General features: G+C 54.1%; 1 protein-coding gene across 1 annotated transcript; it reads right to left on the bottom strand.

The window, feature by feature from the left end:
• Nucleotides 1–1,488: 1,488 nt before the first annotated feature.
• On the bottom strand, nucleotides 1,489–17,973 carry DEDD2 (death effector domain containing 2). Its single transcript, XM_079723744.1, has 5 exons — nucleotides 17,930–17,973; nucleotides 16,951–17,317; nucleotides 15,232–15,354; nucleotides 11,660–11,800; nucleotides 1,489–2,688 (listed from the first exon to the last, which is right to left on the bottom strand). The coding sequence occupies exons 2-5, from the start codon at nucleotides 17,276–17,278 to the stop codon at nucleotides 2,309–2,311; spliced, it is 972 nt and encodes a 323-aa protein (XP_079579870.1). The 5' UTR covers nucleotides 17,279–17,317; nucleotides 17,930–17,973; the 3' UTR covers nucleotides 1,489–2,308.
• Between the last annotated feature and the right edge of the window lie 125 nt (nucleotides 17,974–18,098).

Here is an 18,098-nt window from a genome sequence, read left to right as displayed (position 1 = left end):
GCGGGGATGGGAGTGGAGGTGGGGGAAGGGCCAGGGCCTGAATCTTGTCCGCTAAAGAGGCTGGGCCCACCGTTCGCAACCTGGAGGTTGGTGGGGAGACGCCCCAGGGCCTGAGGGAGAGGCGGACGCTGAAGTTTAGCTCAGGGTAGGTGAGGACAAGCAGTAACCCCCACCCCACAAGCACGGGAAGCCCCAGGTAGAGGAAGGCCCCAAATGTTGACAGGTCGTGAAAAGAAAGCCTACGTCCCATACCAGCCAAGGAGACTCCCCTAGTTGAGGGAAGGAGAAAGCACGTGGAAGCCCCCACCTGCCTTCCCAACCTGACGGCATCCACCAGCGGAGAGCCGTTTTCCATCTCAGTGCTTCTCTACTCCTGAGGCAAGTCACTTCCAAAATCCCTACTTCACACAGCTGGCTAAGTATTAAACAGATCTTATCTAGGTGCCCAGCAGACATTACCTCCCTCCCAGAGAAGGTAAATGGAGACAGTCTGGGATCACACAGCAACTAGGTGGATCAGGTCTTGACTCCTGGACAGGATTCAACTCCTAGACTTGCCACTGTATCCCCATATATCAACACAGGTCAGGGGTCCAGGACAGGTTCCCAGGCGTGGATAGCTGCATCCTTTCCCCCAAGAAAAGCCAGCAGTTGGGAATCTCTGCCCTCCCCCTCCCCAACTCCCAGTCCAGGTCCCCTTCTTGCCCAGGAAGGAAAGCCCCCAGTATTGTGTAGGAAACTTGAGTTCCTACACTCTTAAAACAAGGAGTAGGGAAAGAGCAAGAGGCCACAACCTCAGCTGTAGCCACCGGGCAGCAGGAAGTAGCGTTTGGCCTCAGGAGGAGAAACAACAGAGATCCAGATTTAAGGTAAGTAACTGTCCAGAAGCCGTGAGGGGTGAAGAGCCACCTGGAGAGGGGTTCTAGGCAGAGAGCACTGGCTGCTGATCCATTTGGTTTCCAAACCCTTGGGCTCTGTCGGCCTTGGAGATAGACAGCTGGCCCACCTCACCGAACTAGTTAAAAAATACCAGCACTCCAGGGGCTTCCCTGGTGGCACAGTGGTTGAGAGTCCGCCTGCCGATGCAGGGGACACGGGTTTGTGCCCCAGTCCGGGAAGATCCCACATGCCGCGGAGCGGCTGGGCCCGTGAGCCATGGCCGCTGAGCCTGCGCGTCCGGAGCCTGTGCTCCGCAACGGGAGAGGCCACAACAGTGAGAGGCCTGCATACCGCCAAAAAAACCAAAAAACAAAAAAACCCAGCACTCCCAAGGACATACAAGAGCGAAGCATGTGTGAATGAGGTTGGGAGAGTCTATGACTCCAAGGCAGTATTTCCTCCAAGCCCATGGCAGCAGCCGGCACATAATGGTCCAGCATCCTGCCCACCCTCCAGCCAGATACCAGCTGAGGAACTCCGGGATTGGTACTGGGCCCAGGCTCTAATCAGCTCCTTCCTCCAGCCCATAAAGAAAGAGTACAGCCTTGATGCCCACCTATGCCCTATCCAGGGCAGTTTTATTGGTGTCACTCATAAAAGGCCTTTCCCATCAGCCCCAAGCCATTGCCTTCCCTTTCTGAGAAAGAGGCTGGTTCCTGGTCCAGGCCTCCTGGGAAACAGCACACTTGGTCTGATGCCGCTGCAACACATGTGTGACACTCGGTGCAGATCCACGTGCAAATCTGTGTCCAGCTTCGGGGAGCAGGAGAAGCGGGGGAGTCAGGTCTGTGTGTGGAAGCTGGGCGGAGCCCGGCTGGCTGCAGAGGTGTGCGGGCAAGGTGAGCAGGCCCCAGATGCACCCCAGCTCCAGTGCCCACTGGTGTGGCTGAAGCTCAGGGTTGGGGGGCGGTATAATCAGAGATCCTGAGAGAGAAGCCCTTAGGCCAAAGCAGTAAGTGGAACAGGCCAGGGCAGGAGCCCAGGAGAGATTTCAGAGGGGACAGCGCGTGTGCACGCACACAGCCCAGGGTCAGGAATACGATGTGCACGGGGCCTTTGGTGTGTGGCTATGCCTCCCTTCCTTTGGGATCTGCAGGCCTGAGCCCCTGGCCTCCTGAAGCTGAGGGAATGCACCTAATGGGCGGGGGGGCGGGGGGGGGGTTGGAAAGGAAACTCAGTTGGAAGTGGTTTAGGCCTCAAAGCCCACATCCTGTGGGAGGGTCTATCAAGGGGCCTGGCTGTCACAGTCCTCAGAGCTAGTAGAGTGACAGTCCTCTAGGAGTAGAGATGGTCGACATCCTCCAGGGGAGAAGGTGGCCCAGAGGCTAGGAGGTGGGGTCAGTCCTGCCAGATCCAGGATCAGGAGGCCTCAGGCGGGCCTTCCCCCCTCCTCCTCCATCAGCAGCAGGCGGCGCCGGCCAGCCTCGTAATCGGCCTCGTCCACACTGACCAGCAGGCGGACAGCCTCCCGGCCCACGGCTTCACGCAGAGCCTCAGTCAGGAACACGCCCCGCAGGGCCTGCAGCAGGGCACCACTCAGGTAGTCACCCCAGAAGGCGTCCAGATAGGAGAGCTCTGAGAACTTGATGTCACAGACCACAGAGCCCAGGTCCCGTGAGCGCAGCACCGCCGTGGCCTGCCCAAACACGTCCAGCTGCCGTGCCAGGGCCTGGGGCCGCCGGGATGCCACGCCCTGCTCCAAGGCCGGCCCATGCTCGCAGTACTCTGCTCGCACCCTGAGCCGGATGTCTGCGGAGAAGGAGGGACTGGTCAGGGAGGGGCCGACACGCGATACACGGCGCAGGGGGGCCGGGGGAAGAGGGGGACCGCCACCCTCCCCCGCTCCCTCCAGCCTCCTCCTGCCGCCCCTCAGTGTGGGCTGCACTGCACCAGCCCCACATCCTTCCCCTCTGGTAACCACACCCAAGTACGGGTGACACCCTCCCTCGGCTTCTCTCCTGTGGTCTGACCTGTTACCTCCTGACCTGGTGGCCTTGCTCTTCCCCTCACGTGCCCCACTCCAGCCTCACCACCTCCTCACTGGCCCCCCCACCAGCAGGCAGTTTCCGCCAGGCCCTGCCTCTCCTTCAGCCCGGGGTGTTCTCTCCCCAGCGCCCACGGGACTTACTCCCTCACTTCCTACAGGCCTTTGCTCAGAGGCCACCTCCCCAGCGAGCCTACCTCGACCACCCTGTTTACCACCACCACCTGGCCCCGGGATACCCAGCTCCCCTTTCCTTGCTCCATTTCTTCCCAAGGCACTTACCACCTTCTAACCTACTCTAAGCTCTCCCTTACCGTCAGGCTTATCACCTGTCTCCCCCCAATGTGAGCTCCCTGAAGGAAGGGATTTTTGTCTGTCTTGTTCATTAGTGTAGCCCCCTGACATACAGTAGGTACTCAATACACATTTGTGAAAGGACCAATGCACGAATGAATGGACTTGCTTTTAAGTAAGCAGCTTTACCCCTCTTGCATCCTCAAACAGGGAGATTCATGTGGGGCCAGTCATATCCTCAGCCCCCCAACCACCAAGCAAGCACCAGGCCCAGGAGACTCAAGGCTGGAACTGGGCTGGCTCTACTGCAAGCAGTAGCTCTCTTTCCACAGAGGCTGTCAAGAAGGTGGGCTGTTAAGCCCATAGCTGCTGGGGGCCATTTTGCCACCAGGAGGGGAGAGAATGAAACCTAGACAAGGCCAAGGATAGAGAGGAAAAGACTCCTGAGGTTCATCACACGTGCCCGGAGCACCTGGATCTTCAGCGATAATCAAGTTCCTTTTTGCTTAAGCCAGTCTGAGTTGTGTTTGTCACTTATAACCCTGCCTACATCCACCCAAATGTGGTGGCAGTTCTGTGCAGGGGATAGGACATGGAGCTTCCAAGGCTACCCCTGTAAATGTGATCTCAGGCATATCACCCCGCTGTGGGATTACTGAATTCCCACCTGTGAACCGGGCTACTAACAGAACTTCCTCTCCACTCAGACACAGGCTATCCTGAGGATCTGCCATAAGCTGGAAATGACAAGCAGCAGAATCACACGAACTCATTCAATTCACAAACGACCCCGTGAAGCAGGCCCTGTCGTCACCCCAACTTACAGATGAGGAAATGGAGGCAAGGAGGAATGATCTGCCCAAGGTCGCACGGCCAGGGAGCGGCAAGGCATGACAGAGGGCACTGACCCTCCCACACCCCACAGAGCAGCTTCAGGTCGGTCAGTGGAGCTGATTCTAATCCAGGAGCCTTCAGGCGCTAGCTATGTGACCTGGGACAAGTCACCACCTCTCTGAGCCCAGGTTCCTGCCTAAACCAGGGGACAGTCCCTACTGGAAAGCCTGTTCAGATGATGGTCCACCAATGGGTGCTAAAAAATGGCAGCCACCAGCAGCTCTGATGTGCCAAACGCTTTGCCCTTGGAGATTCAGCCTGATCAGCCCTGTGGGGCAGGGGCCACAATGAACCCATTTGACAGATGAGGTAACTGAAGCTCTGGGAGGGGAAGTGTCATACCCCTGACTCCTTTCACCTTTCAAAGACTGTGTCACCACAGAGCAGAAAGATGAAGGCAGGTCCCTGCTTCCCCAGGCGACTTCTCAGCACCACCCACTTCCTCCTCCCACCCCAAACTCCAAATGCTTCCTTCTTCTGCCTTGAGGGGAAGCTCACCCTCTCTGCTTGAGGCCCAGGAAAACCTACCTGGCCTTAGCCCCCAGGACTTCCCACAACACTCAGACCTGTCTCCCTCCATGCTAAGGATCAGATAAGACCTCTGGGCCCACATCCTGGACTCCTGAGTGTCTAACCACGCCCTCCGTAGCATGGGCTGGGAGGCAGGGGGCTGGGAGGAGCAGCACCTGTCCAAGGCCACACGGGCTGCTCAGTGGCAGAGGCACAGAGCCTGGTGGCGGAGAACGACAGACCTTGAGGCGAGTCCCGGCTCCGCCACTCTCTAGCTGTGGGGCCTTGGGCATGTGACCTCACCTCTCTGAGCCTCAGTTTCCCCATCTGAAAAACAAACAGACAAACAAGAGGTCCCTGCTGCACGATGAGGTCATGAGGATTAAATTAGCCAACTCATGAGGCATGTGACCCAGGGCCTAGACGCCAAAGGCACCCCAAACAGGAACTGTGATTTCAACACTCACCTCTACCGCCACAGCCCCTGCCTAGGCCTCGCCCTCTCTCACCTGGGCCCCTGAGCCAACCTCCTCCCCTCCCCTCCTCCTTCAATCCCAGCTACATCCTCCCATACCCTGCCCTCCAGTCACAAGGGAAGTGGTCCCAGTACAAGCCTTACTCACAAAATGACCTGTCCACCTCTTCTGCCCAGAATGCCCATCACCCACCAAGGCCCGGCTCACGGGACCTGTGGCCTGCCCAGATGAATCCCCTCCCAGATGGCCTTTCTCCTCAGCACAGACTGCTACTAGACCTACAGTAGAAACTGTCTATTCACCCAGAGCCCACCGGGCATGGTGGGGGTGGAAGGGGGACAGGATCGGGGGGACCCTCATGTGTCCCATTCCTCCTTCCATTCAACAGACATTTACTAAGTGCCAGGGACGGTGGGGAGACACGAGCGCCCCGCCACAAGTGGGACTGGAAGACATGTAAGCCCCAGTCAAGGAGCACTTTGTATAGGCCAGACCCTACCCAGGTGCTTTCCCTGTCTTAACCCCTGAGTCCTCACAGCACTTTCATTATCCTAAATACAGCTGAAGACATGGCCCAACCTCTGGTCTGAAACACAAGAGGACAGTACACAGAAGGGGAGGACAGGGAAACTCCACTGGAGAAAAGGAGAGACGCACGTTATATGAGCCACCGCTCCACCCCGGCCCTGAGTCACAGGCATCACGCACAATCTCTCTTTATTCCTCGCCAAAATAACTTAACCGTAGGTGACACTTATATAGTACTTCCTGCACTACCGTCACACATTTCACATCTATTGACCTTTTTTTTTTCTGCGGTACGCGGGCCTCTCACTGTTGTGGCCTCGCCCGTTGCGGAGCACAGGCTCCGGACGCGCAGGCTCAGTGGCCATGGCTCACAGGCCCAGCCGCTCCGCAGCATGTGGGATCTTCCTGGACCGGGGCACGAACCCGTGTCCCCCGCATCGGCAGGCGGACTCTCAACCACTGCGCCACCAGGGAAGCCCTACTGACCTTTTTGATTATGCCTGCAACCTTATGACGCAGTGCTATTGTCCCCTTTTTGTAGATGAGGAAACTAAGGCACAGAGGATGAGTCACCTGCCCAAGGCCACACAGGCAGGAAATGGCAGAGCTGGAATTCCAACCGAGATGCCTGGCTCCAGAGCCCAAGCTCTTTTAACTATCCCTATCCTGTTTGGTGCCTCTCATACAACCATACACAGAAGTCCATAATTAAAAGACATTCCAAGGGTCAGGAGAGGAAATTATAGAGAACGATTTAGATCAAAACAATCAGAGAGGACCTCTCCAGGAAATGACATTGGAAGTAAAATGTGAAAGAGGACAAGTAAGTCGAGACAGGAAAGCAGTGAAAAGAGCGACTTTCCCAGAAGAGCTCGGTGTGTGTTAAAGTCCAGAGGCAAAAAATGAACTTGGGGCATTCACAGGCTGGGGGCCAGCATGGTGGAAAAAGGGTACAAGGGGACAACTGGAGGCGCAGGGCTGACCACGCCCTGGCAGGCTGGGGCAGGGAGTCTGGGGCCTGCACACCTTTCTGCACCTCGGGGGCCTCCTCCATAAAACCACCTCACCCCAGTACCTGTTCTCATGGGGCCACTGTGAGGATTACAAGGCTGGATGCAGGTAAAGGGCTGAGGCCAGTGTCTGGCGCTCCTCTGAGTGCAGCAGGAAGGAAGTGGCCTCTGGATACCAAGACAACTCCAGCTGCTCTGCAGAAGCAGCAGGGCGGTCAGAAAAAGAGCCAGGGCAGCACTCAGGGAAGGCTGAAGGTGGCTGAATAGTTTCCTCCGGCCAGGAACACACCAAGCATTTGTCAACAGTCCCTCTCCAATGGTAGGGAGATGCTCCCTGCCCCCAGGGCGGAGGGTGGGGCCCCGTCTTCCTCGAAAGGAGAGCTGCTCCCCCTTCCGGCACTCAGGTGGGCCCCAACACTTTTTAAAAAAATACTAAATTTATTTATTTATTTTTGGCTGCGTTAGGTCCTCGTTGCGGCGCACGGGCTTTCACTAGTTGCGGAGAGCGGGGGATACTCTTCGTTGTGGTGCACGGGCTTCTCATTGCGATGGCTTCTCTTCCTGCAGAGCACGGGCTCTAGGCATGCGCGGGCTCAGCAGCTGTGGCTCATGGGCTCCAGAGCACAGGCTCAGTAGTTGTGGTGCCCAGGCTTAGTTACTCGCAGCATGTGGAATCTTCCTGGACCAGGGCTCGAACCCGTGTCCCCTGCATTGGCAGGCGGATTCCTAACCACTGCGCCACCAGGGAAGCCCCCCAACACCCTCTTGTCCCTCTCCCCGACATCTCATCAGTCTCTCTTCTGGGACAGAATGGGCCGCAGAGGGAAATGGGAGGGGCTTTCCAGTGGGGGATCAGGAAAGGTATGAGGGACAGGCCCAGGTGAGCGGCGTTCGTGCCAGACCCTGTGCTGGGTGTGGCTGGAGGCCAGGGATCACTCTCACTCAGGCCTCCCCTCCGGGAGTTACCTTTCCCTCCAGTTACCTTTCCCTCCGGGAAAGGCTGGGGACACAGAGGACCTGTGCCCAGCAGAGAGAATCAGCCAGTAAGCTAAAAGGGACAGACTCCGCCCCCCAATGCCACACCAATACCAGCACCTCCTCTGGACAAAAGCCGGCCCCCCCTCCTGCTCCAGTCTTTTCCCCAAGGCACAGCCAGAGTCACGGTGTCACTGTAAAGTTCTTCAACCTTTCCTGAACTAATGGATGGAGGCAGTGAGCAGCTGCTGCCGCTAAGGGCAGTAAGAGACAAGCAGCCTCTGCCTGCTTCCTAAAAGAAGAGCACAAGAGGTGAGCTTGAAAAAAAACAGAAGGGAGGCTTCCCTGGTGGCGCAGTGGTTAAGAATCCACCTGTCAATGCAGGGGACACAGGTTCGATCCCTGGTCCGGGAAGATCCCACATGGCGCGGAGCAACTAAGCCCGTGTGCCACAACTACTGAGCCTGCGCTCTAGAGCCCTTGAGCTACAACTACTGAGCCCGCGTGCTACAACTACTGAGCCCGCGTGCCACAACTACTGAAGCTTGTGCGGCTAGCGCCCATGCTCTGCAACAACAGAAGCCACCACAATGAGAAGCCCACGCGCAGCAACGAAGAGCCAATGCAGCCCCCCAAATCAATTAATTAATTAATTAAAATTATTTTTAAAAAAAAAGGGGGGGGCCTTTCCTGGTGGTCCAGGGGTTAGGATGCTGCACTTTCGTTGCCAAGGGCGGGGGTTCGATCCCTGGTCAGGAAACTAAGATCCTGCAAGCCGCACAGCGTGGCCAAAATAAGAAAACAAAAAAACAAAACCATCAAACCAGAATCTGATCAAGCCTCTCCAGGCCCAACTACCAATTTTCAGGAAATACGACAGGGGTACATGTTCAGTCAATCCTACCACAGAATGCAATCTGCAAAATCCAGTCTTTGGGAAATACTACGGGACAACTACTTTCAACAAATACAAGGGTGGTGGGGGAGAAATCAGAGGTGATGGGGGAATCCTATAAATTAGGAGAGACTTAAGAGAACCAATAGTTATAAGAATTAGAAATTTAAGCACTGAGCAGACACATGAGAGTAAGAAGTTACTGTGTTTTTTTTTGGTTTTTTTTTTTTTTTTTGCGGTATGCGGGCCTCTCACTGTTGTGGCCTCTCCCATTGCGGAGCACAGGCTCCAGACGCGCAGGCTCAGCGGCCATGGCTCACGGGCCCAGCTGCTCCGCGGCATGTGGGATCTTCCCGGACCGGGGCACAAACCCATGTCCCCTGCATCGGCAGGCGGACTCTCAACCACTGCGCCACCAGGGAAGCCCGAAGTTACTGTTTTTTGGTGTGATTTTTTTTTTTTTAAGAATTCTTATTCTTTGTTTTTTTGGCTGCGCAGGTTGCAGGATCTTAGTTTCCCGACCAGGGACTGAACCCGGGCCACGGCAGTGAAAGCACCAAGTCCAAGTCCTAACCACTGGACCATCAGGGAACTCCCCAATTCTTATCTTCTAGAAATACACAGTGAAAAATCTACCAGTGAAATAAAAGGACTCCTGGAACTGACTCCAAAACAACGTGGCTAATGAAACAAGATCAGTCACGACCTGACAACTGCTGAGGTTGGGTGCCGGGGAGCCAGGATTCGTTATGCTAATCTGTCTGCTTCTATTTCTTCTCCATAGGAAACACTGAAGGAAAAAAAAGCAAAGCTCAGCCTGTCATTCAAGTCCTCCAACTGCTTTCCATCATTTAAAAAAACGCAAAGCCTGGCCCGTGGCTCCCAGGCTCTGCAGGATGGGCCCCTGGTCACCTCTCCTGCCCTCACCTCCTGGCAGCCTCCCCGCACTCCCTCTGCTCCAGCCCTGCCAGCTTCCTCCCGGTCCCAGCACCACCACTGCCATGTCCCCACACAGGCCTCTGCTCCTGCTGTCCCCTCAATCTGAAACACCCTGCCTCAGCCATCCACACGCTCCTACCTCTCTTCCTGTCTTCTGAGAGGCCTTCCTCGACCACCCTACCTTGAAAATCCACCTAGAACTGCATTTTCCATCATTCTCTACCCCCTCCCCCTGCTTGTTTCTCTTCACAGCTGACATCTGAAGTCTCCCTTCCTCCCCTTAGCCTTCTCCTCCCACCAGAACACAAGCTCCATGAGGGCAGGGGCCTCCAGTCCCTTCTGTGGGATGTAAGCAGGTAGTCAATGCTCTATAAACACACGTGGAACCACCAAACGAGCAAACCCGAGCTTCAGCCCAGCCCTGCCACTCCGCACAATGGGGGACGGCATCCCTACCTCAAGGGCCGTCCTGAGAATTCCAGGTCAGGGAAGGAGTGCGCTCAGCACAGAGCGCAGTGGACGGCCCTGAGAGGGCTGTGCAAACTCAGAGGTCCTGCGTCTGAGCCCAGGATCCCCCATGGCCCCTTCCTCACACTCTTGGGACCTCCGGAGTTCAGTCTGGTTCTATCCCTCAGCGGAAGGCAGCTGCCTGGGGCTCAACCCCCACAGCTATCACAGGTGAGGAGGAGGCAAGAATGGCAGACCCGTCCCTCACTCAGGTCTGGAAGGACCTCCTTCCACCCCTGGGACTAGGCCACCTCCATTTTCAGGGCAGAAAACCAGGGCCCTACTGGGGAAAGCCTCACTCCAGCCCCACCCAGCCTGGTGAGTCAGCAGTCAGACCTGCGCAGCCATGCCCCACAGCAAGACACAGCCACACCCAGGTTCACAACCTCCCCACCCTCAGAGAAGAGACCGAGGCCTCCAGCAGCAAGACCCCTCGCAGGCCTCAGCCTGGCCTGCTCCCTAGGGAGGCAGTGACTCTCTAGGCCACCCAGCCAGTGGGTGGCTCTGGTAATTAACTCCTGACTCTGGGGAGAGTCACGAACAAACAGCCACCCCCTCAAGTGCGGGCTGTCTGAGGACGCAGGCTGGCTCCACTGGCCTGTTCCTCCTGAAAGCAGCCAGCACAGGTGTCTACAGCCGCGTCTAGGGAGCGGCTAGGACCACCAGGGCCTGGGGGGCCGCAGTGGGCACCGGGAGGAGGCAGGCTCACGCGCTCCGGGGGCTGGAGGCTCTGCAGGTGGCAGGAGGAAGCGCCCCGAGGCCACGGTCTCCTGGGGGATGCAGAGCTGCCGCCACCTACCCCTCAACCTTTTCTCCTATAATTCCACCTCCACCCACCCAGCCTGAGCCTCTCACCAGCTGATACCCTCTGTGACCAGAGCCTTGCCCAACTCAGAGGAGGGGGTACCAGAGGGGCGTGCGGGAGTGTGTGAGAGTGCCTGTGTCCTCCCCTCAGGACCAGTGAGAATTTCTCAAGGGCAAGGTCTGCATGAGTCTGCACAGCGGAGTCCCCTAACCCATCCAACCCACCTGTCTGCAGGTAGTCAACCCTATATCCAAAATGTTTATTTCCTTAAGTCCACGTCCTTCTCACCCTCTCCAACGCCATTACCCCACGCCAGACCTCTGCCTCAGCCTTGTCGGACTGTGAAGCCCCTCCACTCATTTCCCTGCTTCCACTTTGTTGGATTTATTTCATGTGCACCTACAGAGCATGTGCTACATGTCCAGCACTGTTCTAAGCGCTTTGCAAATTGTAACTCATTTATTAACTGATTTTCCAGATGAAATCGGAGTTCCTTTAAAAACTGGTATCAGATCACTTCACTCCCCTGCTAAAAACCCTTGGAAAGCACTTGACTCATAGAATAAAATCTAACTCCCATCTGCTCTGAGGCCTGCCAGGCCCAGCTGCTCAGCCCCTGCCTGGCTCCTCCAACAAAAAATGACATTGAGGTCAGGGGACTGTCAGGAAAGGCTTCCTGGAGGAGGCGGCACACAACACAATCCTTCAACTATGGGCAGGATGTAGACAAGCGAGTAGGCAACAGAAAAGACAGGGATTCCACTGTGCTGTACAGATGCATGGAGCTGCTGCCCACCCACTGGGTGTCACACCCCAGATGAGGGCCCACTTCTCCCACCCTTCAGCTCTACTGGCTGCAACAGGCACTGCACATGCACTCCCAAGGCACGCACAGACACCTACCACAGGTCACTTTGCCTTCTGAGGTAGGCCCGGCTGGCTCCTGCTGCTGCTGGGGGGTGGCTGGACCCCCTCTCTGCCGCCGTCTGGCGCCACCACTGGGACGGCCCCGACTCCGCCGCTGCCGTTTAGTTGGGGGAGAACCTGAGGAGAGAAAGATGGTGTAGGTTGAAGACCAGATGATGGGTGGAGCACCAAGGTGGGTGCCCAAGGAAGCACTCAAGGCTGGACTCCATGCTGTCAGACCCTGGGTGAGCCCCTCTGCTTCCTGGGCCATAAGATGGCGAATAAGTACAAGTTGGCATCATCTAGAAGGACAGATGAGCACACCCCACCACCTGGCAGTCCCACTCTCAGGTGTGACCCCAGAGAAACCCTGACTACTCACACCAGGAAACAGTGTTTATAGTTCCTAACCACATAAACCTGAAAACAATGTAAATGTCTGACAAAAAGTACACAGAGTAATTTCCACAATAGATTGCTTAGTGAAATAAAGCAAGTGAAAAACAAATATCTACAGTTTGCTATGTTTTGTATAAAAAAGGAGGGGAAACAAGAATATTTACATTATTTGCTATTTTTGCAAGATGAAACACTGTAAGGCTATGTTAGAAATGAATGAAACTGATTATCTATTGGGAGGGAGAAAGACACCAGTGGAAATGATACTTCTAAGAACATCTTTTTTACATACTTTAGTTTTGACTTTGGAATCATGTAACTGTTTTACAACATACTCAAAAAATTAACAAGAGACAAAAGAAACAAACCATGAAATTAAACACAAACAGAAACAAATGGATCTAGCTATATATAAAATCAGTAACAAGAAGCAGAAAAAAGAAGGATCTTAAGTAACTAGGAAGAACATTCTGACTGTAAACTCTCAGTAGGATATACTCTGAAAACAATTAGAACCACAAAAATATCTTATGTTTCATTCAGTAGACACAGCAGTGGTACTGACATTATAAATTTGAAGCTATTTCATTACTGTTGTAAAATAAAGCAAAATAAGTCCATGTCTTAATGTTACCAAGAACCAAGATTTTCAGCGTAAGACAAAAAAGTCCTCGTAGGACTACTGAGCCCGTGTGCCACAACTACTGAAGCCCGCGCACCCTAGAGACGGGCTCCGCAACAAAGAGAAGCCACCGCAGTGAGAAGCCCGCATACCACAACGAAGAATAGCTCCCGCTAGCCGCAACCAGAGAAAGCCCACGCGCAGCAACAAAGACCCAATGCAGCCAAAAAGAAATTAATTAAAAAAAAAAAAAAGTCCTTGTAGGGAATTCCCTGGTGGTACAGTGCTTACGACCCCACAATTTCACTGCTGAGGGCACAGGTTCAATCCCTGGTCAGGGAACTAACATCCCCGCAAGCAGCGCAGCCAAAAAAAAAAAATCCTTATAATGTTATGTTTGAATTGAAAATGCTAACATGAACTTTTTTTTGTTTGGGGCGGGTACACGGGCCTTTCACTGTTGTGGCCTCTCCCGTTGCAGAGCACAGGCTCCGGACGCGCAGGCTCAGCGGCCATGGCTCACGGGCCCAGCCGCTCCGCGGCATGTGGGATCTTCCCGGACCGGGGCACGAACCCGTGTCCCCTGTATCGGCAGGCGGACTCTCAACCACTGCGCCACCAGGAAAGCCCCTAATATGAACTTTTATGAAAAGCAGTTTCCAGTTCTGTTCACTGTAAGCGCCTCAAAACAATGCGCATACTCAGCACCCAGATCTTGGTCTCCAAATACTGCTGCCTCTAAGAGAAACCAGGCTTCTGGAAACAGCTGATTCCAGGGCTGGGGAAGGGAAAATACAAGTGAATCTAGGACATCTTGCAGTCCATCTTGCAGTCCTACAAAGCAGGAAGCACCCAAAGAATGATGGAGACACATCAAAAGGACACAGGTCCTAGCCAATTTGAACATCAGGAAGAATAACTAATTGATTATAACAGTCAATAAATAAGAATACATAAGTCTATGGTGACACCCCTCACTAAGTAAAAAGAGAGAAGGAGGGATGGAGGGAAAGAGAAAAGTAAAACTCCTCTTGAGAAAATGCCAGCTAATAGACATAGGAAAGAATTAGAAAACCACCATTTCATGAACACCAATATAATAACTGGTTCAGGCAGAGATCACCAATGGCTGCTAAACCCACTGGGGATGCTGTTGGGGGACACGACATGCCAAAGTGTCATCCCATAGATTATTTACTAACCACAAGGGGAAAAAATATCTTTGTACGAAGGACAAATACAGCAGACACCACCTTAACCAAGTGATCAAACTTGCTCCCTCACAACAGGAAAACCAGGCCTCCTGATGTGCTCTAATGTGAAGACCACAGCATCAACCAAGGAGCATTCCAGCCAAAAACACGTAACCTGAATCTAACTAACTCTCCAAACCCGATTCCCAAACTACAGGGGGCAGATGGATAAGTTAAATGATACCATCAGGAAATTATCAGACATATCTGGAAACAATCAGGACATTGTACAAAACAAGTGGCCTGGTCAATGTCATGGGGAAAAAAGAAAAAGGTCCGTACCACCCCATGGGGGTGGGGGTGGGGGTTCCATAGTAAGAGATTAAGGAGACTAATAACTGAATGTACAGCAACACAACTGTGAGTGGATCCTGAAAGTGCAGACAATATTGAGAAGGTCTGAAAATGGACCATTAGGATATTAGAGAATCAGTACTTATGTCCTTTCTTAGGTATGACAGTAGTCTTGAAGTGGTATCAGACAATCTTCTGATTCTCAGGAGATGCCTGCCATTTAGGGGTAAAGTGTCCTGATGCCTATAATTTACTTTCAAAGAGTTTAACAAAAAAAAACAGAATTAGGGACTTCCCTGGTGGTCCAGTGGTTGAGAATCCACCTTCCAATGCAGGGGACGCAGGTCCGATCCCTGGTCGGGGAACTAAAATCTCACATGCCACGGGGCAATTGAGCCCGCAAGTGCCACAACTAGAGAGAAGCCTGCACACTGCAACGAAAAATCCCAAGTGCCGAAACTAAGACCCAACGCAGCCAAAAACAAACGAACAAATAAATATTAAAAAAAAAAATTACATACACATGCACATAAAGCAAAACTGGCAAAATGTTAAAATTACTGAGTCTAGGTGGAAGATACAAACACATTCACTGTACTAATCTTTCAACTTCTCGGTATATTTGAAATATGTTTGAATGATTAAAAACTTGGGGGAGGGGAGGAGAGTGGATAAATTAATTGCCATGGCAATTAAACAAAACCAATTAGAAACCCAACATGAATAAATCTCAGAAACATGTCCAACAAAGACAGCCATGTGAAGAATGACACCCATGATGTGGTGCCATTTAAATGACATATAAAACCACAAGAAACAATTCCATAAGTTGTTTCTTGACACATGCTTTTGCAACAACAAACACAAGCACAAACACAAAGCAAAGATGAGACAGAATCACCCCACGGGCTCCTTCCTTGATGGGTCAGGATGGGGTAGGTTCATCAGGGTTCAGAAGGGAGAGACAGAGACTGCTGGCACGCCCACAGGGCTGGGCTCACCTGTCTCCCACTGACCCTGCTCAGCATTTGAAGAACTCCTTGACTGCTGACTGCGACGGCAGCCGCCCTCCGTCCTCTTTGAAGAAGAGCTGGACGTGCCATAGCTGGAGCGTTCTGGAGACACTGTGGGGAGAGAAGAATGGAAAGAAGTATTCAAAGCCTGCGACTTCTCCCAGGCCCAGCCTCCAATTCCCACCCCCTCACCCCCACCCCAGAAGAAAGCCTGCCCCACAGGGTGCCTGAGTTCCCCAGAACTCAAAGCCCAGATACCCACTCCCTCTCAAACACCTGCAGCCCAGTAATTGTTCGGTGCCTCCTGGGGTAAAAGACTCATCACCTTCTGGGGCGACCCAATCCATGTCTACAGCAGCTCCAACTGTCAGTTATCCTGTAAGCTGAGTTATGGTCAGGATTCCTGCAATGCTGCCTGCCCCCATCCGTCAACTGCCCCCGGCTCTCCCTGAGGCCCCGAAGAGTAAGCAGGCCTCTGCAGGGTCCCCAAATCTTCTCTTCCACAGCCTGACCTCCAGACATATTTTTCCAAAAATGCTGTCAGTTCTGCACAAGGGATGCCTTTCTCCTGGTTACCCAAATCCCATGGGCTTACCCTGGGCAGGGAAGCTCACAAAACCCCTCCCTAAACCAGCCACAGCACCTCTAGTAATCCCGCCAAGCGCTCAAAAGCTCAAAGCCTATGCACACAAGGGGTTCTTCACCTTCTCAGGACTGCTGTCCTACAGGAGCACTTCCCTTACAAGGATTAAGGGCACCAACTCTGGAGACAAACCAGCAAGGTTTAAATCCTAGCTCCCACTTTCTAGCTGTGTTATCTGCAAGCTCCTATGCGACATGGTTTCTCACCTACCTCTCTGCCCTTACTCTGACCTCTGCTCCTGCCACACTGGCCTCTGATAATGCCAAACTCAGTCCTACCTCAGGACTTAAAAGCTTGTCTTTCCCTCTGCCTGGAATTTCCTACTCTGAGATCTATGCACCAGGGTAGCAGTGCAGCCTCAGTTCAAATGCCACCTTCTCAGAAAGGTCTTGACTGGTTAGGGAATCTTAAGGGGGCCTCCTTTCACTCTGAAGCATTCCACTCCCTACTTTCTCTCTCTGCTCCATTACTCTGTTTCAGTCCTTCCATAGCCACATCTAAAAGTAAACCGTTCAAATAAAGTCATCTTCGTATACAGAATTAAAAAAAGTAAATCGTTCATCTGTCTTATGGTCTTGATACTCCTCTCAAATGTTTGTTCCTCATGGAACACTTCGTCAGTCCCGTCAAGCTGTATCTCCTGTTCCCTATTCCCCAGGCACACAGGATTCAGCTGTTGTATGTGGGCAATCTGCCTAACTTCTCCAACCTACTGCTTTCCCTGTACAGTGGGGACGGTGACAGGACTTCCTCTTAGGATTACCGGGAGGATATAGGGTGACAGTACATATGAAGAAGGGCTTACTGCTGTGCCCGGCAAGAAGTAAGCCCTCTGTAAACAAACGCTACAAACATCACTATTGATGTAGCCAAATTCCACAAGCTCACCCCTCCCAATGCCATGCCTCCTCCCTCTTGTGTTTCTCATTGATACCCTGGGAGGAGGAAAGAGTGCGATGAGACACGTACTGAGATGGCACTCTCCATATCAGACACCGTGGAGGCCCAGCGAAAGCAAGGCCCTCTCCCCACCGGAAGTCTGTCACCCTCCCATTCCACCATACCTGGCCAGCGCCTCTTGCGCGCCAGGTGTGGCAGCAAGTCGTGACGGGACAGCACGCGCAGGAGTTGCCCCAGCAGCCGCAAGTTGCTCTCGTCGCACTGCCCGCGGCGCTCCAGCTCCAGCAGCAGCTCCAGGCCGCTGCGGGCGCGGGCCAGGCCGCCGGCGGCGCCGGGGACCTCGTCCAGCAGGAAGGCTAGCAGCTCCAACTCGCACTCGGTCAGTTGCCCGCCCACCACCTCGAACATACGGTGAAGCGACAGCATCCCGTAGTAGTCCAGGCACTCATCCTCTTCCCAGCTCGGGGCCGGGGTCGACTCGGACAGCGCCATACCCGGGGGAGGGGGGCGGAATAAGCTCAGAACCAGGGCCTAGAACACACACAGCGGGGAGGGAGCAGTGGTCAGCGACGCGGGGACCCGGACCTCACTCCCGCCAGTGCCTCTCCCGCTCCGCGTGCCGCCGGGCAGGGCCACCCTCACGTCCCAGCCGTTTTAGCCTCCCCCTTCTCCCGCAAGAGAATGGTATCGCCCGAGGTCCCCTAGTAACAGGTCCAGACGCCAGACCCCGCTTGTCCTCCGACCAGTCGGGCAGGCCCAGCCCGAATGCCCCTCCCCAGGTGGTATGTTCCGAACAAGCCTCCCACCCGACTCAGTGACTCGGTCCGAACAAGCCTGGGGGCCCAACGCGGGGCACCCCGCCAATTGCCCTTTGACTATGGGTACTACTGTCCAGACATGTTCCTTGGCTGCGTCCAGTGGTACTGTCCGATCAGCCCCACAGCTCTACCTAAGTGGTACAGTCCGAAAGTGACCCTCTGCCCCCTACAATGGGACCGACCAAAGCAGCCCTTCGCTCCACACAGGTGGCGCTGTGCAAATCCGACCCCCTCGCCCTGTAAGGGTGGTACCGCCCTCTCCCCAGCACCCAGGTGGTCCGGTCCACCCGCCACCAGTAGCTTGTAGGCCTCTCCACATCCTCACCGAATTCCGGCACCTCACGACTCCTGGGCGACGGCCGCAGCCACTTGTTTTGTATCTTTCTGGCACCTTCTCTATTATTACGCCTGCGTCACCTCGCTCCTCCTCCTTCCCCCAACTCGCGCAGGTGCGACCGCCACGCCCCTTAGGCGCAAGCGCAGAGAGAGGCTTC

Source organism: Hyperoodon ampullatus (genome assembly GCF_949752795.1).
Source record: "Hyperoodon ampullatus genome assembly, chromosome: 18".
Taxonomy (NCBI): Eukaryota; Metazoa; Chordata; class Mammalia; order Artiodactyla; family Ziphiidae; genus Hyperoodon; species Hyperoodon ampullatus.
This window is presented reverse-complemented; position numbering and strand designations above follow the sequence as displayed.

Coding starts and splice junctions, on each gene's coding strand:
- DEDD2 (XM_079723744.1), bottom strand. CDS start 17,278: ATGGCGCTGTCCGAGTCGACCCCGGCCCCGAGCTGGGAAGAGGATGAG. Junction 11,801..15,231: donor GCAGGGTCAGTGGGAGACAG/GTGAGCCCAGCC, acceptor TTCTCTCCTCAG/GTTCTCCCCCAACTAAACGG. Junction 2,689..11,659: donor AGAAGGCAAAGTGACCTGTG/GTAGGTGTCTGT, acceptor CCTTCTCCGCAG/ACATCCGGCTCAGGGTGCGA.